Here is a 26909-nt window from a genome sequence, read left to right as displayed (position 1 = left end):
TTATCTTCAGGACAGGGAACAAAATTTTAACAATAAAGAATATTTCTTACTCATAAGAGTATCTTAAATGCTCCTGTGATTACTTTGAGCTATCAAAATGTGACCAGGGGCGGGGGGGGGGAACCCACCAAACAGCGTATGTTTTACTGACCAAAAGAACTGTAGAGAAATGCAAATTAAAACCAAAGATGTACAGAAATAGCAAAATAAATTAGATTAAGTACTGGGAGAACACAGGTCAACAAAAGTAATGTACTAAAGAAGAAACATACACACAGTTAAACTTAAAAGAAGCAAAACCCAATGAAAATTACATACTTTATTTTTTTTTTAATAACTGATATAATTTTTATTCAAGAAAAGCCAACATTACATATCTTCATAGAAAAAAAGACATTTGGGGAGGTCAAAGAACGCTACAGTTTAAAATGATGAAATGTTACAGCTTGCACACCAAAATTAAAAATGAAATGAAATTAAAAAAAATGAAATGGTTACCAAAGTAATGCAGGTCAAGGGATCAAAGGTGAAGGGTCACACATTATTAAAAAGAAATCCAAAAGGGCGTCTGCATCAAGATCTCTGCAAAACAAAGGAGCTTCAGTGAGTAAAACTGGTACCTTCCACGGAATCACATCAAAGCTCTCGCAACTCACACACAGCACGCGGCAGGGCCCTCCGGCGTCCTGCTCCCACCTGGGCACGCCGAAGCGCGAGGTGCCTGCTGCGGCAGACCCTCCTGCGGCCACCACCACCCTGGCTACGCAGATTGACTCCTACTTCTAGCACTTTTTTTTCTTTTTTTTTTTTTTTAAACCTCCCCGCAGAATGGCTTCGACAAGTCTTTCCATCTCCATAGCGGTGTGCTGGTTTCTTATTACGCACAAGGTGTTTCAGAGCTCAGGATAAGAACCAGCAGGGCTCAATTGCCTGAGCTGCGATGCAGAAAGCATGCGGTCCTGCTCCAGCACGGGGAGGTTACCTTTGCTGGGGGGACTACCGTTCAGGTAGGAACACAAACGGCTGTCAATACAACTTTTGGATCATCTGTTTTCAGGGTAAGTGTTACATGCTCTTTTTCAAGAGTTTGCTTTATAACTGTGGAAATACAGTAATTATTGACACACACACACTGAACTCCTAACATCGTAACATACCGCTTTAACACTACAATAAAAAAGTGATTCAAATGCAGTTACCAAGACAAAGGCCTCTCCTCCTGGAATTTCAATTACCCAGAAGCTATAAAAAACCCCTTTGGTAGCCCCTTCTAAGCAAGATGTAGTCAGTTATCTATATTAAATTTATGCAGAACACGTAATATTTACACCAGATAACTTCAGGAGAAAGACACCCACCAAGGGCATTACACCCCTTTTCCCTCCAGGCGCCGCCCCTGCCTCCCTCTCCCCCTGCCTGGCAAGGCATTCAGTTTTGGGAGTCTTTCATCTGGACCAAAACAGCTTCATGATTGAAGCCAAGAAACAAACCCAGCCCACAAAACCTTGTCTTCGTAAGGCAAAGAAGCCACCAACGATAGAAAATCACCATGTTAAAAGTTAAAGCGTAGTGCAACTAATTTGCCTGTACGTTTTTCCAGAAAACACGTCGCATCTTTCTGCATCGCTCCTGCTTTACATATATCACAGTCAAGAACCCGCTGGAGAAAGCAGGAAGGTCTGCATTTTTAATATTGCCTTCATGGGCAGTGTCTGGCAAACTCTCCTGCTAAAGTTCCTGCCACACGTTGGAGTTACTAAGTTCTCGCCATTACTTCCAACGTTTATCAATTCCAGTTTCTGTGAACTGAAACAAAAAGCCAGCTTTTCCACTGTTATTTCACTCGTGTGCTAAGGCTGGGTCCTTTAATTGCGATTTACACTACAGATTTGTAAGACGACCTCATTTTGGAGGAACGTGATTTGGAAACCAAGCGACCTAGAAGTAATTCAACAACAGACACAGATTTGCAGTGACTCAGCAGCTAATTAAGTCCGGAAGGTATTAACATGAATCATATTATCAGGAAGACCCCATACCTCAGGAATTCCTCAAAGGTGAGAGATGGGGAAGTCACCCCGTGGGCAGGTGCCTGCGGCTGCACACGAGCTGCCAGCGCAGGCAGCCCCAGAGCGGGTCCGTGCCATGGGTGCTGCGTCCCCCAACACGAGCCTGAGGCTCCCTCCCGACTTCTCAGGTAATACAAAGTTTGTATAAAGATGAGTTTTAAATAACCGCAAGAACATTTTACCCGTGGGATGGCAATTGACTCACTGCTGGAGCCAGACAGGAGTTAAACCAGAGACTGGAGTTAAACTGGAGTTAAACGCAGCGCAGAGCTGGAAAGCACAACACCCCACCAGCACTTTGCTAACCCCGCTCTGCTGTCTGCCGGCCAGCAAACAGCTCCCTGCTCCTGTTTTTATACCCACAGCCATGTTTGTGAACAGCTGGTACAGACGCCAGTTTCAAAGGAACGAACGCAACAACTTTCTTTCTTAATTTCTCCCCTATTGCAACAGATTTCTCCCCTCTCCCACTCTCCCCCCATGTAGACTTTGCTTCCCCCAATGCCCCAATGATCACTCCTTCTGTAGAAAACAAATTGGTTTCACTCTTAGTCCTTGTTCTCAAGTACTACCCCTGCATAAAATCTTCGGTTTTGTTGGCACTAACTTTTCCTTTATATCTAGTTTTTCTCTCTCCTCTAAATCCCCCGATTTTTCTCTTCAAAATGAAACAGCCACCCTTGGAAGTAGTGAACAAGAGACTGAGAAGACAGGATTTCAATCACTTACAAAATGTAATATCCTCAGTTTCCATTCATTTGACAAGTGAACCAATTCATTTCTGTTTATGTATGCCACGCCAGTCCCTGGCAGAGAGACATTTAAATTGACTTTGTAAATTGACTTTGTTGTAACATTTTCCTTGTAAAATGCGGTACAAAGTACAACTCGTGTAACACACCAGTGAGTATTTCACTCCGTGCTGGGCAAGCCAGAGACCCCAATACGTGATGCAGCAGTACCTACCACTACTGTTGGTGTTCCTGTAGACAGACAGCTAAATAATAATTAAATTAATGTACTCTGCTGATTCTCTCATGTTTGAAGAAGGGTTTACGTAACTGGTAACTCCAACTTTTTATTCCCCCTACACTGGATTCCACATTCCCTTTTGATACTATGCTTCGGAGTAGCCATGCACCATTAAAAAGGATGAGCCCCAACAGATGATGCAAGTTAGGAAAAGCACGCCAGCTCAATCAATTAGAGGAAATAATATTCCACCTTATTTTCCTGCATTCCTAGAACAATCTACGGTACCTTCTATGTGCGTGTGTTAAGCACACGCTAGACAAAGGATTCAGAGCTCGCTCTTACAGAGAAGAATAGATGTCTGGACACGCATTTGTTGCTGCTAAATGTCGGCTGTCTACATGGCACACCTTCCGTAGAGGAACCTGGAGGTGCCCGACATGGCAAAAGCCAGGACGCCCCTTCCATCGGAAACAGCCACTTAAGGTCTGCTGGGAGGTTTCGTCCTTTTACCCAAGAACTGTTCTCGCCTGCTCTGTCACTCGGTGCAGCGCACAAACCAGTCCATCCATTCCCGAACAAGACACAAGCAGCTGCATCTCCACGTACAGGAGCAGGAGGGCATTCGCCGTGAAGCCTGTATACGAGGCACGGCTACATGAGCGCTCAAAACAAACTGGATCAATTCCACTCCAAGCTAATTGCTAGAAAGCTTCAAAATTTGTAAAAATATTCAGAAGTATTTTCATAGGTTACTAATGTCAAAAATCCAGTGAGTTTAATACCATCAGCATTTTATACTTTGTGTATAATACGCTAAAACTAATTATGAAGTAACTTTTTTCTTTAGCTATCATTAAGTGTAAAAAAGTTAATTTAATTCATTCAATCAAATTCACTTGGAAAAAAGCCAGGAGGGCAGTACGTTACTCAAAACAATACATTTCATCTGTTTGCTATGCTTTACAGGGTTCGATCTGGTCCCAGGACTCCGACACATTAACTGCACAGAACTGCAAAATCAGCCACTTAAAAAGACTTATCTTTATACAATTACAACGTCGGCCCTAACATTAACAAAAGGGAAGGAAAAAAAGTCAGATTTTCCTAAGAGGAAGATGAGGAATCTCTCTCTATTAGAGCATGAACAGCATCGCAGGTATTACTGCTTTTGTTTAAAATTGCCAGGAACAGCAACCTTTCAATTCTGCTAAATCACCCAGCCTGCTCACAACATTTACTAATTATGTAAACATGACTGAGAAACTGCAAAAGCAAAGCCAGTAGCAGATTTTCTGCTTTGTACATTAAGCAAAGCGCAGAATTTCATTAATTTCACAAAATAAACCCATAATGAAGTGCTTCTGTTAAAGAGAAATTTCCATCTCGTTCACTGATCAGCCTTAAATCATCATCACACGCGCAGCGAGAAAAGCCGCCCACACGTGCTAGACGGCATCAGTCAGGTGTACAAACAGTTTACTCCTGACTCTGCTCCAGTCAGGGTGTAAACGTCATCTCCTTCTGATTTCACCTTCAGAGCTTTTTCTTCTCCTTTAAAGTAAGTGGGTTTTCTTACATTCCTGTTGTTGGCCAGAGGATGGACACGCTTTGGAAAGCACGGTACCAACGGCTGGCAGAGCAAGCATCCCACTAGCTAGTGACAAACTCAGGTGGGACATGCCTCTCCCAGCTACAACGGCTAGCCAAAGACCACCACCACCAAAACAAGGGACATGAGTCAACACCAACATTCTTGATTTTACAGATGCTCTGGCTGTTCCAGCACCTGGCAAACGTTTTGCCCTCAGCTAGGCACTTCCTTTCATTCACAAAACCGTACGTTAACTTGTTTCCGCCCTCACCTCAGCCCAAACCTAAGGGCAACCCCAGGAGCCAGACCAGTGGCGGCAGGAGGCGATGCTACGTAGAAAGCATGCACGAGCCGGACTGTGACCACTTCCCCACTACTCTTTCAGCGGAGGATCATCAGGTGGAGCAGAAAGCAACAAAACTTCCAGTAACAGCATTTGCCAATACTACCATAATATTTTATACTCAGGGATCACACGGGCAGCAGGCAATTAGTCAAAATTAAATATTCTCATTGCTCTTGAGAGATCACAGAGCCGATGCAGACCGCGAGGACGTTCCAGCTTTGTAAGTGCTCGGCAGCTGCAGAGCTCTCACGACAACAGCCAGCCTCTGGCTTCGGGAAACTCTGCGCTTAAGCAAAACACATCTGAATTAACTTGAGCCTAATGGAAAGCATTAAACAAAATACACTGAATAACTTTACAGCCCTCAGGAAACTGTGATGAGCGCTGTTGCTTTCCCAGCGAGTTTGGCATCTTGATGCCATATCGCAGACAGGATGCTGTACCTGGACAGACACCCCTTCCTCGCTTTGACTGTGGTGATGACAAAGGCTGATCCCATAAATTCCTGGGGTTGAGAGCAAGCGTATAACACATGAAGCTACTTTGGTAAAAAAGGTATGAACTGGTACAGTAAGGTAACAAAGTGTTACAATACACCATACCATCCAGGGCAGCCTCAAAACAAATAGGTGTTTTAAGTTTTCAGACATAAGAGTTAATTCTAAAAGGCACCTAAAAGCATTAAAAAAAAAGGAAGTAGTAGTATGTCGTACTGCTCGGTCTTTACCCAGAGTGGTACTTTGATGAACAAACTTGTGATGACAGGAGCCGTGCCGGTAACTGGCTGCCTGACGCTCATCTGCCGGGGGGCTGAGGGGGAACTGGAGTAGCAGGTGGCAGACGACATATCGCTTTCACCTACTCCTTCCTAGCGTTTCATAGCATAATAGCCAGCCCAAACGCTCGAGACTCGCTTCCCAAAACAGTCTGGGTTTCTCCAAACCTTCAAGATCTTCTCTGCACTTTAGAGAAAAGACGGGAAATAACTCGATGTCAAGCAGAAGAGGAGGATGTCACTGTCATGCAAGCAAAGCAAAAATGCAAGACCACATCAGAGATGTCAGCAAGCATGCGACTCAAGGTCCACAACGCAGGATTGCCCAAGTATTTCTTCCTGTGCTAAATAATGCTCAAATACAGAGTTTTGTAATTTCACTTATTTGCATACTACCAAGCAAGACCTAAGCCCGAAATACGTAAAAAGTTGATGCTAGATATTCCATTGGAAAACAGGGCATTTCTGCCTTGCCCCTCAAGAAAAGCCTAAACACACAAAGCAATTACTGCTGGTTTTTATACTGTGGAAATTCTGGGCTTCTCCCAACAGAGAACGTAAACATAGAATACTGTCAGAAACAAAAGCCCTAGGTAGCATTTTACATTTCCGATGTTTAACTTTTTCTTCTTTCTCGTACTGTGTCATTAAGTGTTTACAAGGATGATTAATGACTGCGGCTGCCAACTCCATTAATGAAAGGCATCTCTGCTCAAAGCTGCAATCCCGCTTTTGGCAAGCGCCGTGCAGAGACAAGGTTACCCCGACAGCCTGGAGCCCCTGCACCCATCGTGCCGCTGAGAGCACAGCGGCCGGGGAAGCTCCCGGTTCCCAGATAACCGGGTCACTTGACAGAAAGTGGCAGGATGCATTTCTGCAGACAGGGTCTCTCACTGCCCAAAGCGATTAGCGGCTAACGAGCCAGTGACCTTTGCCACCTCTATTAGGGGACGAGGTGCGAGGGGAGTGCCGACAGAAGCCGGGCGAAGCGGGAGCTCAGCCGAGCGCCCGGAGGGACCCGGGCTGCTTTGGGAGCATCAGCCCCGCTCCCCGCAGAAGGGGCCCGAGACCCAGCACTTCCGAAATCCAGGTTTGGTGTGCACCACAAGCACACCAAGCAAGCTACAAGCAGCACTATGGGAAGTCTTTGCTCCATCCGCTCACTAAAACCAGAACCAGATCTGTATTACGCAAACACTAAACACTAAAACGGTTCAAAATGAACGACAACTAAAACCCAAGAGCAAGGAACTCCCTCACAAGCACAGAGCGTTGCAGAATTTTCTGGCAATTAACTGATTTGCCCTAACGTGAGAAAACCTATGAAAATCCCCTTTCTATCCTCCACCAGAGCAAGGGAAATAAGCGCACACACACTTTCACAGGCATCTCAAAAAATGTAAATCTGTAATTAAATTGCTTGGCTAAATTTATGATTTTGTATCTCTGGTAAAAAAAAAATGAATTAGAAGGAACACTTCCTTCACTAGGAAATATAAAGCCACTATAAACTTGATTTAAGACGAGATGACGTCTTGATATGGAAATATATTTCCATCAAACATTTCAGTTAAAACTGCATAATCTGACAGAAAGCAAACATCTCGATAACGTGTTCTAACCATTTTTAAATGCTCCATTTCTCCTGCTGCTCATAGCACTATTTTACTAAGTGTAAAGTCAACCACAACCTATTCAGCTCTCAAAGGATATTGTTTCTCCATCCCAATTACCCAATCCAGAGCAACATATGACCATTATCCTCAATCTGCAGATGAAAGCGCTCAGAAAAAGTTATTTGCAGCGTTCCCATGGCAATGCCCTGGCAGAGGAAAGAACAAACCCCAGCTGCTCCCTGACCTCCGCGTCCGGCACGGCAGCGTCTCATTTGCAGATGCAAGGGAATCATCAGCAGAGCGAGCCTGCACGCCAGCGCACGACAGGTGCCCTTCATGCTGCCTACCAGCCCCAGTGGCCAAAAACACGTTTGCACTTTATTTCACGGCCCCGCAGATGCGTACAAGGGCCATGTTTAAGTTTGCTTGAAATATCCCCGTACAAAGGAGCTGAAAAAGCAATGCTTAAGGGTTTCGGGAAGTAGCCAGGTCGCGGTTGGGTTAGGAGGGCCAGCCCCGGACACCCCTCGAGATGCGTCCCACACCAGTTCCCACTGCACTCGCTCTCTGGGGAAGTCTGTGGCAAGACCAGACATCCGCGAGTTGGTCCAAACACATATGAGTTTGAGGGAGGACAGCAATGTCATAGGCATATTCAGATCTGTAAGTTACTTCACGCATTTTATTTCTTTTATATCTTTTAATAAACCTCCCTATGGGTGAGACACCTTGACAGCAGTACTGGTGATTTTGAAATTAACACAAAAATTCTGGAAGTACCACTGTATAAAATACATCTTTTTCTTCTATATTTCACAACTCGTGTTCTGTCTGTGCTGGTGAAGGCACCTGTGTACTCAGATGAAAAAATATATTCCCTTAGGAATGAGTCTGAAATGTAGTCCAACATTATTATTCAATTATACTCTAAGAAAGATTCAAGTTTTATAACAGTGAACAGAATTAAACTTCCAGCTTGGGGGTGGGGAGGGAAATAAAATCTGTAAGCTAAGCTCCCTCCTCCCCCGTAATTAACACAAATTTTCCAAGACTTCATCTAGGCATAAGATTCTGCCTTTTTCTTTTTCTTTTCCTCTGAGCTAACGAGGCCAAAAATCTCTGGCCACAAGAAAAGCTCTTCCTTTTAAATAATGCAGCAGGGAAACTGCAACCGACACACCACATACCCTGGCAGAGACAGCACCAGTAATAACCCACGTACAGAACCAGCTCCTCGTCCCCACTGCACGGCAGCCACAGTGACAGGTTTTGGAGGAAAGAGATACACAAACGAGTGTGACAAACATGACATTCAAAAAGACAGAAGTGGGTTGGTTTTGGTTTTTTAACATACTAGCTGATGATCTGTGATTATTAGCAAACAATCCATCTAGAATTAAGGCATGAGACAAACCTACACCAGCAATACGCTGGCAAGCACCACCAAAACCGTTCACTGTCCCCCTCTCCAGAATGCTGACACATCCTTCGGAAGGAAGGCTACGCAGACAAATTTTTCTTCTAGCTTACTACACCTTGCAAGCACCTACGCTTTCCCATTTGCATCGCGCTTATGAATAATAAAGATTTTCAGCTATATGATTAACTTCGTTTGCCACGTTCTGTACCCTGGGAGGCTACACACACCAAATATTGTTCAAAAAGAAAAGCTGAAAGCCTGCGTGTGTAAACGTATGCACAAAGCTCTAAGCTAGGGACAACAGAAATACTGGAGAAGAGTGACTAAAAACCAATAAGCTGTTTCCAACAAGAAGGAGCATCATTCTGCCACAAACCTGTGCAGAGAGCTTTCTTTCTCAACTGTCTTTGTCAAAACATCATCTTTTAGAGCAACTGGAATTGCTATTACTCCATGCCCTGTTCCCATTAGTATAAATGCTATCACAGAATAAATTGCAACCCACATTTCCTACAATTTACATTCCAATTCAAATGACCCAAGACAAAAACATCTACACAAAAGAGCCAATGCCAGCAACTCCCCAAAAGACCCGATTAATTCTGTCACAGTACTTAATATGTTAAAAATAGATACTTGACTTTAACCTTCAGACAAAAGAAGGAGGGGGGGATGAAGGACTCCAACTCTGAAAATACACACATGAACTGATCCGTATTTGATTCTGTGCTCAGCTTGCCACTCGCAGTCATTGAACTCGTGAGCACAGTTTTTGTTAACACGTTTAGATGTTACAAATGATTGATTAGAGGGACAAGAACTGTTAGCTTGCAACAGGCAGACACTAACTGGAGTTTTACAGTAATTTCTCAGAGTTGATTGCTTCTATTATTAGACGATTCCCACAAATATGGCAAAGGTACTGTAAGACAGTGCTACTAAAAACTAAAACTATACTGTGGGTATTGCCGTGTAACTCCCAGCCCTGCTGCCCAGAAGGAATAAAGGCAAGCGATCATAGACCTATTTGGATTGTTCTTCAACTTTACCTTGGCCCACCAGACACCTGAATTTTAAATACTTCTGTTTCATTTCAATGAACCCAACCATGATGCGTTAACAGGAGATATGCAAACTAGCACATTCGGAGTAAGTGGATTCCAGTATAAAATGCCCAATTCTGTGTGTCCCCTGTTCTTAACAAGCTTTCTCAGGCAAGAGTAAGCTAGTTATTTCCCAGGACCCTGTTTGGCAGGAAAGAACATGCACTGGTTTTTTGTTCGGAAGTCTTTACACATGGTAAGATAACATTTTGTTTAACGTAGTACCAAAACACCTATCTAATTTTAACCAATTTTGAAACATGTCAATAAGATGAGACAAGATTTGACTCTTTGAGACAAGTGACATACACACACACAAGCAACAGACTCCTACTATACTAGTAGTCAGCTCCCACATTCACCTTCAAGTCTAGTTTAAAGCTCACTTTCAACATGCAATAGGACTTTATTATTTAAACAACAGGTTCCAGAGCCAGGGACATTATATTCTGTAAATTACACAGCATGCTCTCAAAAAATAATCCATAAGCATCAAGTAAGCTGATACATTTAAGAATAAATAAGAGATTTAACTACCTCATTAGTGTTCCAACGGTGCCTCTCTTTCGGTAAACTTGAACATTTTGGTAGACATTCAAGCAGCTTCTTCGGTAAAAAGATTTTTACATGACTGCCATTGCTGTTCCCATGATCATCTAGAAAGAAGAGGAAACATGTGATGTACACACAGGAGAATAGGTGGTTTCCACTTGGAGACCCTAGCTATGACGAGACTTGGAAACCCACCAGGTCCACTTGTCAAAGAGCAGGCAATTCATCATGGCAAAGAAGAATACGGCTTTCTGTTGAAATTGCACCTTTATTTCAGAAATACAAATACAGTTTAATTCCTTGTGGTTGCAAAGTTTGAGAAGAGCTTTGATGGATTTGTGCACGAGGAGCCTGTGTGTGTGCTTACCTGTGTCTATTTTAGCTTATTATTTCCCTCAGTGACAAATTTTACAAGCAATAGCGACAAAACGTTATAGAAGCTGTGACCACAGCGGTATGACCTGCCAGGAAAGTCGTAAATGAAGTTCACACTTGACAGGATTTGCAAGTAAATAAGCACAGAGCCCCAGTACCTGCTATAATTTTGTCAAGCTGCAGTAGAAATGCAACTCAAGGCCTATTAGTTCATTTAAAACTAAGATGCGCTGTACCTGATTAAAAGCAGGTTACTTTTCTTTCCACGGACAGCTCAGGAAGTGCATGTAGCTCCTCAACATGAGAGTGAGGTAGAGGGATGGAAATCTCTTCCTACCTCACCATACCCAGGGGCCTCAAAGCAGAAATACTGAAGAATACAAAATTCTTCTTTTTTGTTGCTAAAAATGTAGAAGGTGCATTGATCCCCCTTAAAAAAAACAAAGAAGAGGTCCAAAAACCCCAAAAGCCCAACAGCAGCCCACAGAAGTCCCAGAAGCATTAACTTGATTATGTCTCTCTATCACCCCTCTAACACCACCTAAAGAATCAGAGCATCCACGAACTGTGCATGTTTATAGACCACATCAGTCCCCGTAGAAAAGGGAACAGGAGCAGCAGGATAAGACATCCCAGCTACAGCACAGGACTTTTACTAGTTCTCCTTCGAAAACCGCCCATCTCTGCCTTCTTCCACCATTCTCATGCTTCACATGACAGATACTGGGCAGTGGTATACGAGAAGTACACTTATACACTGGCATTTTACCCTACAAAATTAATTTATAGTCATTTCCCATTTGGAAGTGTACAGAAAAAGGATATTAACTTTTTCCTTTTACACATCTAATAATTTTATGTTCTTAAACAGATGCCACCAGCATCATGATAAAAATCTTCTGTAATTACGTACGATACAGAAATTTCCTGTGACCTGCAGCAAACCAGAGAGAACCCGTCCCGCAATCATTTCAGAAAGCGGGCGAAGGGCGCAAACAGCAGTTAGACATCCCCAGTATTTTTAAAGCTTGATTATACTCTTGGATGTGTCAAGTTCAACAATATACATGCTGTTAAATCAACTACTCGTGCAAGCACAGCAGATGAGTTTACAAGATAAGCAGCGATGTGTATGATAAACGTGAGCTGCTCTATAATTTATGAGTCCTGTGCGCTCCCTGAATTATTGGGAACTTTACTGTATGACTGCGTTAAACTAAATCAACAGGGTTGCCAGTTTTGTACTTCTTCCTGGGCGAACGAGCAGTCGGGCAGCATTGATCTTTGCTGAACTGATAAAAAAAATCAGGAAGAAGGTTCTCTCGATTATTTTTTTGTGTACCATTCCAGGATTTCTAGCTTGACATTGAATATCTCAGACCGTTACTCTACAGGGCTTTTTGGCCACATCTTTTTCCTAGTCAACGTTCTGCACGTGTGACTGTCACCTTTGTTATTTCCCCCCACCCCTGGCCGCTCAAAGCTTCACAAACACGCATGTCGTGACACTTGGGGTTATCCACAAAGACACAAACTTGCTTGGGGCAAAGAAAGGAGCTGGGCAGGGCTCCGCCACGATGGCAGCCCCAGCCATTCCCACCTGTATTTTCAGACCCACCACCCGATTTAGCTGGTACCTACTTAACATTCCCTACATTAATTCTGCACCGTTTTCATTTCTCATTCAAAATATTGCATTGCACTACATTCAATTCATTAAGGCGGCAAAGTATTTTACAGCACACATTATTGCTTTTATCAGCCAAACTACATCCCCAGTTACATCTCATCAGCTTATTTTCCATGGGCACATTTTAATTGACATTAATTGTATTACTTCCCCTTACCTCCGTATCAGTCAAGTCCTCTATCATTCATTCCATTATTCTGCAGGGCTGGCAGACCTCTCATTATTCAGCTCGTTTTATTAACTTTCTTCCACTGTCATCAATTATCAGTATTATTAATCCAGAAAGTGCCTATGGATCATAGATCCCTTAAAAATGTTTTGGTAGAAGTTATCAGAACTTGCTGACTCTAAACCCTCCAACTCCTGTTGTTAGCATCTCATACCTTTGTGTTACTACAGCAATGGAAGGTCATTTTCATCATCCTATAACATGACTACATCTCAGGTACACTTCCCTTTTCTGCATTTAGCAACAACATTTCTTCATTCCAGAACATCCCCAACATGGAAAACAAGAACTGCCACCTGCCTCAATCCGACAGGCTTTTCCTTAAAGAATCCCCTAGCCACGTGGTCAGAACGACACACAATAATCATGTTACGGGAAGTGAATCCTAAATTCAGTGACCTCTAAAACAGGTTTGACCTTGGAAAAGGATGAAGTTGGCCAACGAGCTATGAGGATTAAAAGCAAGAAAGTGCCTCACCCCAAACGATGCACACATGCTTGCTTTAAAACTTGCTCCCCTGCCCGCTGGAATCATTCATGACGTATTTCCAAACAGAGGGAAGCCTATGCAGACAAAATGGGGAAGCCAGGCATGGAAGAGGAGGATTGCTCTCCCAGCTGCACTAACAGTGCTGGCAGCCCTCGGTCACCCCTGGACCTCCACTCCGTGATTCACCTTCCTTCGTACAGCATTTGCCGTCAGCAGATCCCCAAGCATCACCCAGGATCTGTCATCCCCACCTACAGGCTGGCTACCAAGAGTTCACGTTCCTCCAAATCAACCTGTTGCTTTGCTACTCGTGTTCCTCACAAATAATATCGCAATCCCTCCAACCAAAACACGTAAATCTTTAGGGAGGTGGAGCAAAAAAAAAAGTGGTTGTCCTTCACTTTGAATCAAATCCATCACTACTACTCAACCTGACGTACCCACTCACCTACCACAGAGTCTTCTGACGAAGACAGAGGAATAAGAACACTGCTCAGCATCCATGCCCAACTTACAGAGCAACGAGCACGTTCCAGAGGGAACATTTTACATTTATTTAGAACTAAAATTTCCTCTATCGTTAAAAAAAGGAGCTGCAATTTCACAACGCTTACTGGATTTTACTGTGCAAATCCTGGCCATATTTGTACTTGAACTTTCTTCCTCGTATTATTTTTGCTATGGGTGCGACTTATGACATTGTGATCTGCAAACCCATCCCGTGTCAATAAAAAGTGCTTTTGCAAGCAAAGCTGCACTTGCACAAGGAGGATTTGCCAGTAAAGCTGTATTGACATGGGGGTTTTTTTAGTGCAAAGCTGGCCACAGCTCAAAAACGCTTCCCAAGGCATGCACAGCCAATTCTGAAAACTACAATAAGGAAGCTATATACTAAAATATAGCAGCCTACAATGTATCGTGTTATAATTCAGCATGAAAATCCAAAATTTAAATTCCATTAGCAATCTTCAAGATTACTTATTAGCAAACCAGAAATTCGTGTAAAATTAAGAAAGTACAACTATTATAAAGTTCATGGAAAGTTCCATATTAATTATACCACATAAACCCTTCGTAATTTTATGGGTTTCTTCATGCTCCTTGCACTTTATCCTCCCAAGGGATGCAACATGGTCCATAAAACTTTAAAGTGCACAACGGCAAATCACAGCGAGTCTATGCTCTACCCCTGCTCTCCAAGCAATCCCCAACTCCTTTTTTTTTTTTCTTTAACCGGTTCTTAAATCTTCTGTGATCCAAGAGGTGAATTTAGATCTGTAGACCATTTAAACACCACGGTTTATCAATATAACCTATAATTGGAGAATACAGAAACAGCTGAATGGGTGTTGATCAACCGCTAATTTGCAGACAGTTCTATACTGGAAATAAATATAAAGAATAAGCCTATAAAATCACAAACACAAGTTTCATAAACCCATTACCATGAAGTAATAACTTAGGGTTGGCCGTCTTCTTAACTACCTCACAAGAGAGGTAAGAGGGGTTTAAACGTTACAAATAGGCGGGCTCGTATAAAACAAACAGTTAAAATCACAATGTAATTATTAGCTACTTAAATGGAACGGGAGGGCATCAAGTTAACCACGACGCCACTCACCACACTGCTGCTTAAGCAGCAGAACAGAGTAAATAGAGTTCAGAAGTGGCACCCATATGAACCCAGCAAGCGTAGGCTACCCGAAGCCATCCAGTCTTTGGCGTAATGGCAGTATCAACCCATGCACCAGTCCTCCTTGCAAGGGAAATACCGAAGGCATGCCTTATTTAAGAGAGCGCAGTAGTGACTGTGTCAATACCCAAAGCAAAAGCACCGACTCCGCTGTCCTTCCTTCGGAGCTGTGGTTCTCAGCCCTACCGGCTTTTCTGAAACTCTCCGCCTCTGCAAAAAGCTACTCTTCCAATAACTCACTTTGCTGAAGATGATATACGAAGACAGAGACAAAAATGAAAGTCAAGATATCTAGATTTAGTCAAAAGAAATTCTTTTTTTTTTACATATTCATATTTCCCATGTATTGACTTGGCTCTGCTAGGTACTGGGCTGCGGGTGGGGGTGTGAAGCCCCCTTGAAGTCCTACATTCTTTCCCTTGCTGACCTCTGGACACAGACAAAACCAATAAATGAAATCTGGCAGAATTAAATGCAGAGTATTATCCCCAATCCAAACATCTGAAGGACTGGCATGCTATTTCTCATAGTTAAACTTCGTTCCTGGCATTTTCAATCAGTAAACAAGCAGCGATATAAGCAAAACCAACAGCTTTTAGTCTGTTTTCTAGAAATATTTGGACGGTTACAGTTGTAAATCTCTTGGCAACAAAAGCAGATTTCTAAATATCAATAGAGGGTAGCTAAGAGAAGATAACCAGGTCCAGCTCTCCAGAGCTGCTTTCCCACAGTAAGGCTCCTCTGGATGCCAGCACTCGGCTCAGGCGCCGGCCGAGCAAAGGTGTTCCTCATCCTTCACCGCAAAGGATGCGGGCAGCCCCAGAAGCAGCCTGGGGGCTGAGGAAAGGACGCGAGGAAAGAGTGCACGGTTCGGGCAAAGGTAAAAACATGAAATAGGAGCAAGAGAGGACGTCACACAAACCAGCACGCGTGCAGCTGTGACTGCTGCCTGCGGGGAAAACGGGAGGAACGAGGAAAACCAAAAAGGATGAGGAGGAAGTCATAGGAATGGTGGCAGCATGAAGGATGATCAACGAAATAATTTTCCTCTAGTAAGTTACTGAATCTAGCCTAGTTTCTTGGAATATTTGTGATAAATACTTTGTTGCTATGACAAGCTCTACAAACCATTCTAGAACTGTAAGAAATAAAAATATAGCTAAAACTCTGCTGCTGCCTATTATCGTCCCGGTTCTCCCCACCAATAATGCACTACTTGTAAGTTATTTTATCCTTTTCACATAGCGGAAAGTTTCTTGACATTTTATAACTGAATTCAATTTAAACAACACGGTTATGTAAAACTGCAAATGGTGCGTTTTGGGGAAGAGTTGATAGCACAATTCTTCTTAATGAAAGCCTACGCGCTGGTTGAGAAGGTCTGGTTTACACAATTAGCTATTTATTTCTTATGCTGTACATTTATCACTGTGCTCCGCGCTTAGGAGTCTACTTCCCCCAACCAACCAAACTGGCTGCTCTATTTCACAGGCTCCTCTTTTCCTCTCCCACCTCAGCAGGAGGTTTAAAGCACCCTGCTAACCATACAAGAGCAGAGAATGGGGTTAAATTCAGAAGGTGCACAGAAGTAACTATTTTAAAAGCAATCTTCAGGAGCGCTCAAACGGTGCAGTCGCTTCAACTTCTTCCTGCAGCTCGTAAGTGTGTTCATGCATGACTTTCACTGCGTTGCTTTTAAATATGAGAAGTGCAACAGAATGATTAGACCATTGCTCACCGTCGCCAACAATTCATTTGGTTTAGACCTGTCATCAATTCCTTCGTCCCTTGCTTTTCACTAAAATTACATCATCAAATTGAACTACAGTGAAACTAAGGGGAGATGGGTATTATTAGTCAAGCCTAGCAAAAATAAACAATTATAATTTAATTGCAATGAAACTAAGGAGAGATGGATATTATTAGTTAAGCCTAGCAAAAGTAAACCACCCATTTATACAGTTTTCAATGCTACAGATGTTCTTAACACAACAAATTTTCCAGAAGTCCCGAAGTATTGGCTAAGGCTAGTGAAATTGCTTACTCTGAGCCTATACGCTGGCAGCCGCCAGCCACGGATATTTTTACCTTCCTTTTTAATTATTATTTTAAACTATGAACATTTTCACTTTGGAAACCTACCTGGAGAACTGGCAGGAAAAAACCCACAAAAACCCTTGAACCGAAGACGCCACAAGAGCAGGAGAAGGACACGGAGCTCTGCATTCCCAGCGATAACGGAGTTTGCTCTGGCTCACCCAGCGCCGTAACTGCTCCTCGGTACGAAGCCACACCTTCAGCATCACCCCAGGAAGAGGGCAGGTGCTGCACCCCATAAAACTGGGGTTAAGACAGACGCCAGCACCCGCAGGCATACTTGCCGTTCAAAACCCACAGGGTTTAAAACAGGGTAAACACAACCAGGGCTGAAGGGGCGGCAGGAAGCCACGGAAGGTGAAAACAGGACACAAAGCGAAGAGAAAAAAATAAAAAGAAAAAACTTGGCAAGGTGTGGAAGAGGAAGCCAGGAAACACCGAAGATGCAAGAAGCTGCTGGAAGCACTGCGTTTTAATTAACCGGCACTGTATTCCACAACACACTCTACCAGCCTCATTTCACTCCATGGAAAGGCTTGGGTTGGTTTGGGGCTTTTCTCCCCTCTGCAGACATATCTGGTTTATTGAAGCAGAGACAGAAGGGACACTAAAAAAGGAAGGTCACATTCCAGCTCCCTCTTTCCGAAAGCTGCCCAGAGAGGTAGGATAGCTATCTCCCCTTCCTCCCCCTAACACACACCTTTCTTACAGTCTCTCTCTTTAAGAGACTGTAAGTTTGAGAAGAACCATTTAAAAATATCGGTTATGTAAAGTTAGCTCCAGGTCTTGAAAGACTGAATTTTAAAAACATTTGTTTTAACCTTACTCATACACAATCCTTTCACTGTTTCCCGATACAGTTACATCTGTAGGAAACCTTCCTACAGAAGTAGCTTTGAAAACCCACACAAATAAACCAAAAACCCTTTGAGACAAAGTGTTTGGGTAAACCATTAACAACAAGACGTGAAATTGGATTAAAAAACTAGCGCTTTAAACAAACCCCATGCCTTACATCAGGAATCTTGCACGTAGAACGGTTATCATACCGGAAGTACTAAAAAAACATTGACCTCACACACACATGTAGTTTCTGCTGCTTGGACAAAGCGAATCGAGTCCACTCTCTGAAACTGTCCTGCTGGCTTACAGCCCTCAGAGTGGGCTGTGAACATCTAGAAACTTCAGCAGAAGGCAGTTTGCTTCTGTCTCTGACAAGAGAAATTTTGGTCAGATCCCAACTGCTCAAATTCAGCAAAAATTCTGGGGCAACGAGCAGACTGCGCGTCGAACCTTGCCTCTTCACCGTGACAGTCCAATTTTGCCAGGAAGGACAGCAGTACGGAGAGCGTGGCACAAAATCCAATCCATCACGCTCACAATAAGCTCAGGTTTGTTTAAGTAATAAAACGTTATGCAACACTTCCGCAGAGGAAGTAAATATTTGCTGTTTAACAACCAAATCAAGAATGTTTTGTTTTCAAAAGGTACCTTGCCCAAGCAGTCTCTCAGCATTCAATACTCTTTGAAGCCCTAACTTCCCTCTCGGTCAGTATCGACAACAAACCCGGAGCAGCTGCCAAACCCCCACCACCTCCTCCCCGTGTCCTCGGCCCACCTGGGACTTTCGGGGAGAAATTCCACCTCCCGCCCTTCCCACCTATCGACCCTGCCGGAATTAACAGCTGAGCAATTCAACCACTGCACGGGACCGGACTCAGCGGGCACAACAAATGAAGTGCCCAGCTCCTGCGCCAGCTGCACAATTGAAATACACGGGCACTACTCTGCGTTCAGATACCTGTCCTTGAGAATACACAGAAGTCTGAAGAAAGCTCCTCTGTGCACATTCTTTCTATTTTGAACTTTTTAAAAAACTTCCTTTTAATTTAAAGAAGACCGCCCACCCCAAGTTCAGAGCCCACTGCAGCTGCCAAGATGGCACCTCCAAGGGTCAGTCCTCCCATTTCTGTTCAGACACACAAAACGCGGCAGACACAAACCCTCTGCCCCAAGGATGGCAAGAGCTGTTCGGTCATCGAGCCCAACTTCATCCTGCCTAACAAAACCAGAAAAGAGGGAACTCACCCAGGTTTTCCAAGACATGGAAATCTCTCCTGCAGCCAGGGAACAGAGACGCCAGCCTCATTTCAAACCCTCACCTATGGCCGAGGGTTTTCCGCTGCTGGCTGCGCACGAGAAGCCTCGACCGAAGCTGGACAGGGAAGCTCCAAGACCAGGCCGGTCTGCAGAGCCATTGGTTGCTGTTCACAAGGTTCGCTTCTACTGTACCACTTTGGGCGGATGGAGCAGATCGCTCCCCAATAAACGCAGCGCTTCTCCACGCAACTAAACTGTTAGCTGCCATTTACATTTGTTTCTTAAATATCCGAGTAACAAAAACCTAAAGCGACGCGCGTTCTCCAGCATCTGTACTACTGGTGAAACACTTGTCTTGAATCACGCTTTAAAACGATTCCCATTTACGTTTCCGACAGGCGGAGTTTAAGTTTAAGGGATGAATGGTTTATATCTCGCCTCCTTGAAAATATACCACAGAACTAGGTCAGCGCAGGGAGCTGCTCTGCGCGCTTACTACGAGAACGACACGGGCGCTGGTGCTGAGCCGAGCCGCTGGAGACTCTCCGCTCCCACCTCAGAGGTGCCGCCCGTGCTCTGCACGGGTACAAAGCAGAGAACCAGCTACCCACCAGCCGGCTGAAACGCCGGACGACAACATTGGGCGGGCGCATTTAAACGCTGGGCACAAAAGTCGTTCTTCCAGCAGCTCGTGCACAATACAAGAGCAAGCGCTGCTGGGGACCCGTCTCCTCAGCAAGAACACACTTCAACAGCCCACAAAAATTAGTTACCGATACGGAACGTGATAAAAGTTGCACTAAATAACTAAGCGTAAAGGCCAAATTACCTTTCAAGCCAAGGAGCACTGGTCTGCATGGCTCTGTAAAGCTGTGGCCTCGTAGGAATGAGCATACCAAAACCCATGCTTTATGCAGAAAAAACGTCATCATAGGTTGGCACAGGAAGCCCGAGAGGAGAATCAAGCCCAAGCGTGCTTTGGTGACAATACCGTCATCCACTGAAGAACCAAAATGTTGCAATTTGCGCTACAAAGTCCAGAGAGACGCTAATTCTCTTCTCCCTTACACCCCTGTTAACCAGTTGGTGTTTTACTACTTTGGCTGAGTTAATCATTTACTTCAACACAAATGAGAAAAGAATGAAGCATGGTGTTTTCCAGACCACAGGGAAGATGGAACTAATGAATTTGGGAGCATCAAAGAAATTAATAAAAGATGAAGCTGACACCACTCATAATCACTGCTACTACTTAAAATTTACATTTTTGAAGAGCACTCAGCCTTCATCATGCTGGACCAGGCACAGGCAAAGAGCAAACCAAAGGCGGCCATGCCTACAGAGGCTCTACAACTACTAAATTACAGGAAACCACCAAAAAAAAAAAAAAAAAAAAAAAAAAAGATATTCACAAAGCACTTTGAGCAAAAATCCGGACGAAGAGGTGGGATAACAACCCCTGTTACCCTAAGAAGGGGTTTCCCAGTAAAGAGTGCAGATGCGTTAAAAGTGAGGAAGTACGTTCGCTATAGCGGGTAAGGAAAAAATCCGTATTAGCCAGATTAAACGCAGTTATTTGAGGTGCCCAACTCCAACCGGATAAATTCGTGAGGTATCAGTAAAGGTACCCAGTCTGAGTCATGCAACCGGTTACTTGCGGGATATTAAACCATCCGCCTTCCCGCTCTCCTCCCGCCCCTATAAAATGGAGGCCCTGACACCAGGTACCGGCTGTGCTGCGCCACGCCACGCCACGCCAGGCCGCGGCCGAGCGGCTCCGGCCGCCGCCTTCCCGCGGGGTTACGAGGAAAGTTGGGGCGACGGCCGCCCGTGCCCGCGATCCCCGCCCGGGCCGGGCCGAGCCGCGCCGCGGGCGGCCGGAGCCGGCGCAGCGGACGGCGGCGGGGTCAGGAGCGGCCGCCAGCGCTTCCCGCCAGCCCGCTCGGACAAACTTCGGTGGAGGAGCACGGAACGCTGAACTCGACGCGAACGGGCGCCGCGAAACCGCCTGCGCGGCTCCCGCCCCCCCAGCCCCGCTCCCCTCCCCGGGCTGGGCGCCGGGCTCCCGCCGGACGGCCCCGCCGGTTGCGGGGGGGCTGGGGGGGGGAGGCGGCCGCCGCGGGGCCGCGCACGGGCGGAGCAGCGCTACCCCCTTGCGGACGCGCCGCGCCCCGGCTCCCCGCCGCGCCGGTAACTTTCGGCCGGAGTTGGGCGCCCCGGCTCCCCCTCCCGCCGGGGCCGCACCGCCGGCGGGGGCGGGCGGGGCGGGCCGGGCCCTGCCCTTCCCCTCGCTCCCCTCCGGGCCCGCCGCTCGCCGGGCGGCGCCGCTCCGCCCGCCCCAGCAGCGCCCACCCCCGGCCCGCCCGCTGCCCGGCGGCGCGGAGGCCCCGGTGCGGCGGGGCCGCGGACGAGGCCGCCCCGCTCGTGACGGGCGCGCGCCCGCGAGGCACGTGCGCCGCCGCCGCCAGGGGAGAGGCGGGGGGGAGGGGGGCCGGCGGGGCGGCGCGGCCAGGCCCGGCCCGGCGCGGCGTGACCCCGGGCGGCGGCGGCGGCGGCGGCGGGCCCAGGCCGTCAGCGGCGAGCGGCGGTCCCGAGCCCCGCGCCGCGCCCTGCGCCGGCCGTGCCGCCGCAGCCTCCATGTTGGCGGCGGGCGGGCACGTGCCGGGGGGCGGGGGGGGGCGGGCCCGTGCCCCGGCCCGGCTCGGCTCGGCTCGGCCCGGCCGCCGCGGCCCCGGCGCCACGCGGCCTGCCCGCCGCACATGGCCTGCCCGCCGCCCGCCGCCCCCCGGCCCGGCCCCGCGGCGCGCCCGCCGCCGCCAAACTTCGCGCCGCGCGGCCCGGCCCGGCCTCCACCGCCGCCGCCCCGCGGCGGGGGCAGGGGCGGGGGGCGGCGCGGGAGGCCCGGCGCGCTGACAGCCCCGCGGCAGCGGTGGCGGCGGGCAGGCCCGGCACGGAGCGGGAGTCGGCCCGGCCGCGCTCTCACCTTCCGGCTTGTTTTCGGCAGCCATTTCCCCTCCGCGCGCCACATCCTCCTCCGCCTCCTCGCGACCGGGACCCAGGCGCGCGCCGCCTCCTCCCGCCGCCGCCGCCGCCGCCGCCGGGCCGGCCACCCCGCGCGCACGGCGCACACCCCGCACCGCCCATTGGGGGAGCCGCCGCACTGACACCCGCAGCGGCCAATCGCGGCGGGCGGAGGGCGGGCGCCCGGAGGGGATGGGCGCGATGGACAGCGCGCCCCGCAAATCGGAGCGCGGCAGCGCTTCAGTGACACGCGCCGCAGCCACTCAGCGGCGGCGCCGGGAAGACGGGGAGGACGGGACGGAGCGCTTTACTGACGGCCGCAGCGGCCACTCAGGAGGCGGTGTCGCGCGACTGACGGCCGCCAGAACCAACCGCGCCGCGGAGGAAGCGGGACGCGCCGATTGACGCACGGCGCCGCCGGCGCCGGCAGCCAACGAGGAGCGCCCTCCCCAGAGTGACCGCGCGCGGGGCCAATGGGGCGGGCGAGCCGGGCGGCCGCCGGCGCCACCGCCCCCAGCCCTGTCCATTGGCTGCGGGCGGCCCCGGCGGGCGCACGCCCCCTCCGCGCCCTGTAACCCTAAACAAAGCCGCCGATTGGCGCAGCGGGCGGCCCAGCCGCCAATCCCCGCGCCCGCCCCGCCCCGCCCGCCCGGCGGGGGCAGCTCCACGGCCCGGCCCGGCCCGGCCCCTCCCGCCCTCCTCACGGCCCGGCCCGGCCTCGCCCGCCCGGTAGTCGGGGCGAACGGCGGATCCCAGTCCTCCGACGGCGGGGCGGGCGAGGGAGCGGCACCTGTAGCGCCCGGCCGCCCTCTTCCAGAGCGGAGCGAGAGCCGCGCTACCCTCCCCGGCAGCGAGCGGCCGAGCCGGTTCGGGTAGCCCAGCGCTCCAACGGGCCGGCCCGGCCCGGCCTCCCCAGCGGGTGGTCTGCCACCGCGGCGGTCCGCAGCGGGCGGGCCTGCCATCGGCCCCGAATCTAAAAATAAAGTCCCGCCGTTCCTAGGCTCCCCCGCGGCAACGCCGGCGGCTCCGGCGTGAACGCGGGCCCGCCGACCGCCGCGGCCGGGCAGGGGCGACACGGGAGGAGCAGCGGGGCCTGCGTCCGCTCCGCGGCGGCCGGCGGGCTCCCTCGGGCAGGGGCGGCCCAGCGCAGGGCGCTCCTCAGAGCTCCAGGGAGCCTGTCCGGGCGGGGGCTCGGCCGCTGCCATTTCTTCGTGAGCGAGCAAAAGAGCCCGAGCTGCGAGATCTCCAGGAATCGGGTTTTAAAGGGGGTACCTGGAAGCGCAGTTACTTTTCATCATCCTTTGGCAACGTTAGCGCTCGGCCTGCCGGCCCGGCTGGACGACCCGCAAAGCTGCTGGGAGGGGAGCACACGCAGCCCTCGCGCCCCTGTCTTAAAATCACAGACAAAGCTGTTTAGCCGACCTAAACAGCAGCCACGGGGCGGCAAAGGTTACTTCCCCCGTTTTTTCAATACTGCCGGCAAGGCAAAGCTCTGCAGGCCCTCTTCTGCAACCAGAGTATTTTGGGGTGGACAGCGTGATGCTCGCGGAGAAAAAGCCATTCTTGGCACAGTACGCAGCCAACGAGGTGAGGATCTGTGATCTGCACAGAGAACCCAGTTACTGTTGCCAATGGGATGCAAGAAGTCCGAGGGAGTCCTGCAGATCACAGGGGAATGAGTTTGTGATGAGCACTCACACATTCTGTCAGAAAAAGGGTGACAGTTTGCAGCTGGACAGATCCCTCACTGTAGATCCCACCTGGCCTACAGCACGCTGCCTTAGGATCGGGATGTCACGGAGCTTTTGCTGTAAAGAGTCTCCCGCAAAACCAATGCTCTGTCCTTTTGAAAACAGAAAGTGCCTTGGAAGAGCAATATATTATTTGCCTGTCTGAGTTTTCTCCCCACCTCCATCAACACTTGAAGGGTACTGGCATTCCCGCCTTCTCGAGCAGAGCTCTGGGTAACTGGACCACATCTAATGCCTGCACAATGCAAACGAAGATCGAGACGGTTGTTTCGTTTGATGTGCGTGACTAAACACGCAAAAAGGATATTTTCCCTTAGATCCTCATGAGAGCGGAACTTCTTTACAAAGACCTGTTGGCTCTCTGGTTTTGCTAGGGACCGAAGCCATTTCTGAGCCAAGACGAAAGAGGAGTATGGTGTGATGGGTCTCTTCTAAGACAGAAGAAAGGAAAATTCCTTTTTCCTATTTTCAGCGGCTGCTAATCTCATGGAGCGTGAAAGGCACATTGATGAAGAGGCTCTGGAATGACAGGCTCACTCCCGGCGGTCATAAAGCTCATCTAGTGTACTCTGGCCTAGAAATACACACAAATATCAATGCAGCTACAGGATCAGCTAAGAGAATTGTTTCCTTCAGCTGTTCAAGATACACTGGAAACTTTTCTAGTTGCCACGCTGGCAAAGAACTATCATTTTCTTGATGAGTTCTAGGGAATTTGTGTTTCCCCTTGGATATTCTTCCGAGATGATCCGTACACTTAGCAAAGACACGATGTAGCCATACAGGTGGTGCTCCTTGCAGTTTGCATTATGGCAAACCCAGAATACTAGATTAAAACAGGTATCCCTCTGCACTGAAGAGATGGAAGTCAATTTCCTGACGCAAGTATCAGATGTTTAGGTGACATCTTACCAAGACGCGGAGGGCTAGCCCACCTTGAACTCATCCCCAGTGCTCCACACGGAGTGGCAGGTGCCAGTGTCTACCCCCTATGGACAGACCTGCCTTGCAATCTCTCCTTCGGCAAGAAACGGGCAACTGGATTAGCCAAGAAGCATAGCCTGCAGTGCCTTCAGAGTGCCAGTCCTACCCGCTGCCTGTCTCCTCTGCACCAGCTTATCTCCTGGCACGTCGGTCTCCTGCCCAAGATTAACGTCAGGCTGGTATTCAGAAGGGGCTCGAGCTTCCATTTGGGTATTCAGGCAAGACTATGTAACAAACAGGAAATGAGAGAAATGGTGGAGCTAACGCATCTCCTCCGAGTTACAAAGATTCTGACTCTGCTACCAAATACAGTAATGTCGGAGAGCTATTCAGATTTGGTTTTGCAGACACCAGTGCTTGTGGCTGAAATGCCAGCAGGAACCCAGGCCGCTCCCAAGTAGGTAGACAGCAACTGTTGCCACAAATAGTCTTTCTGTTCTTTTCAGGAGACGAGCACAAACACTGATTTCGGCCATGGCCCTCGCTGCACTATTCACTTACATACTCTGGAGAACAAATAACCATAAGGTACTCCACATGGGGTTAGACCTTAACGTAATCAAATGCAAAATCAGCTACATGTGTGCACAAGAGTGTCCATCTCTTTCTTCTCTCCAAAGCTCAAGTAGTTCCTTATGTGCTGCTATGGCTCATTAGAGTAATGAGGTCCATGTGGTCTGGCTGACAAGGTGCTTTAGGACGCCAGCTGCCTTCTCTCAGCCCTTACAGCCTGGAAGGAGCACTGCCACTGAACTGGTTGGTAATAGCTCTGCTTCCAGAACTAACACAACCTACCTTCACTCGAGAGTAGCATGCAACCTGCCCTATGAAGTGTCTTCGGGAGCACTGTCTGGCTTTCCAGATCCTTCCTGGTCCGTAAAGACAATGAGAATTTGTGTGGATGAGGACGAGTAAGGCATTTTTAAGGGGTTATTGAAGTAGTGTATGAACTCTGCTACATATGGTTAATGAACTCATTCTCTTCCTCAATACAAGCTCTTCTACCAGGGGAAAAAAAGCCCTAATAAACAATCTTATATACCTGAAATCATACATAATTTTAAAAGTAGCATATAGGTTATTACAGCAACATGATCTACGTAATATTACAGATGCTATTTGAACACAGAGTTTTCATCAAACGTGCCAGCAGAGTCCCAAATATTTTCATTTAATTCCTTGTGCAATAAAATGATAAGAAAGAAGCCATTTGAATTGAAGTGCTGCTGGTATCTTTCAGGTTTCCCAGCTCCCCACTGTTTAAAAATCAAAGGTCTAATCGCTATTAAGGCACAGAGGTACTGAACCGCAGAAGATTCTGTGCTTGCATGGTACAGGATAAACTGACTCGGTCTTTCCTTTCTAGGGGCACAAACACAGAGCTACCTCCAGCTGATAAGCGGCAAGAAAGTAAACGTGCCAGGAGTTTTTGCAGTCTGAATCATGAATAATTTTTAACAGCGTACTGATAAAAGCTGCAGCTATTCTGAGGTACGGTGTTTGGTGGTATTTGTTAAGAGTGAGGTGAAATACGAAGTTCTTTAAAAAAATCCTCATTGTCATTCCATGGCAGATGTGGGTCTGGCTTGGTTAATTGGGTTAATGTGATGATTTGGCATGCTTAGTTATATGCAGAAGTAAAACTGTAAAGAACGTATTCAAATATCCTGTTATGGATATTCAGCAAATTATACATCCACCGTTGCTATGGCAAGCATCAAAAAGCAAAACAATTCAGACAGTTTTAATAGCTATAATGACAATGTTGGAACCCCATTTCTTTTGAATTGTTTGCACAAAGTTACTCTGTGATTTAGAAGCAAGGAATGCCAAGTGTTTTTACAAAAATACTCTTAAAAGTGTGACTAGAGATGCCGAAAAAAACCCTCACAATGATAGAAATGAAATGGTTTTGCCCTTTCCTCTCTCCACACACAGAATCAAAAGCTGTTTCTTCTAGGAATAAACCCAAGACTTAACCAAGTCAAGGTGTATGTATAAATCCACTGTTACTTCACAATACTTCACCGCA

The 26909-nt window shown here is 47.6% G+C and overlaps 1 protein-coding gene across 1 annotated transcript in view; it reads right to left on the bottom strand.

The window, feature by feature from the left end:
* Positions 1–26909, bottom strand: part of CAMTA1 (calmodulin binding transcription activator 1) — a 326965-nt gene that overhangs the window by 285676 nt on the left and 14380 nt on the right. Inside the window, exon 3 of the mRNA XM_072884097.1 lies at positions 10433–10551. Within this exon, the coding sequence (XP_072740198.1) occupies positions 10433–10551 (119 nt within the window). The remainder of the gene's footprint in view (positions 1–10432; positions 10552–26909) is intronic.

The sequence above is a fragment of the Ciconia boyciana genome, chromosome 19 (assembly GCF_034638445.1).
Source record: "Ciconia boyciana chromosome 19, ASM3463844v1, whole genome shotgun sequence".
Lineage (NCBI taxonomy): Eukaryota > Metazoa > Chordata > Aves > Ciconiiformes > Ciconiidae > Ciconia > Ciconia boyciana.
Note: the sequence above shows the minus strand (reverse complement) of the source record. Positions and strands in the feature narration are given on the sequence as shown.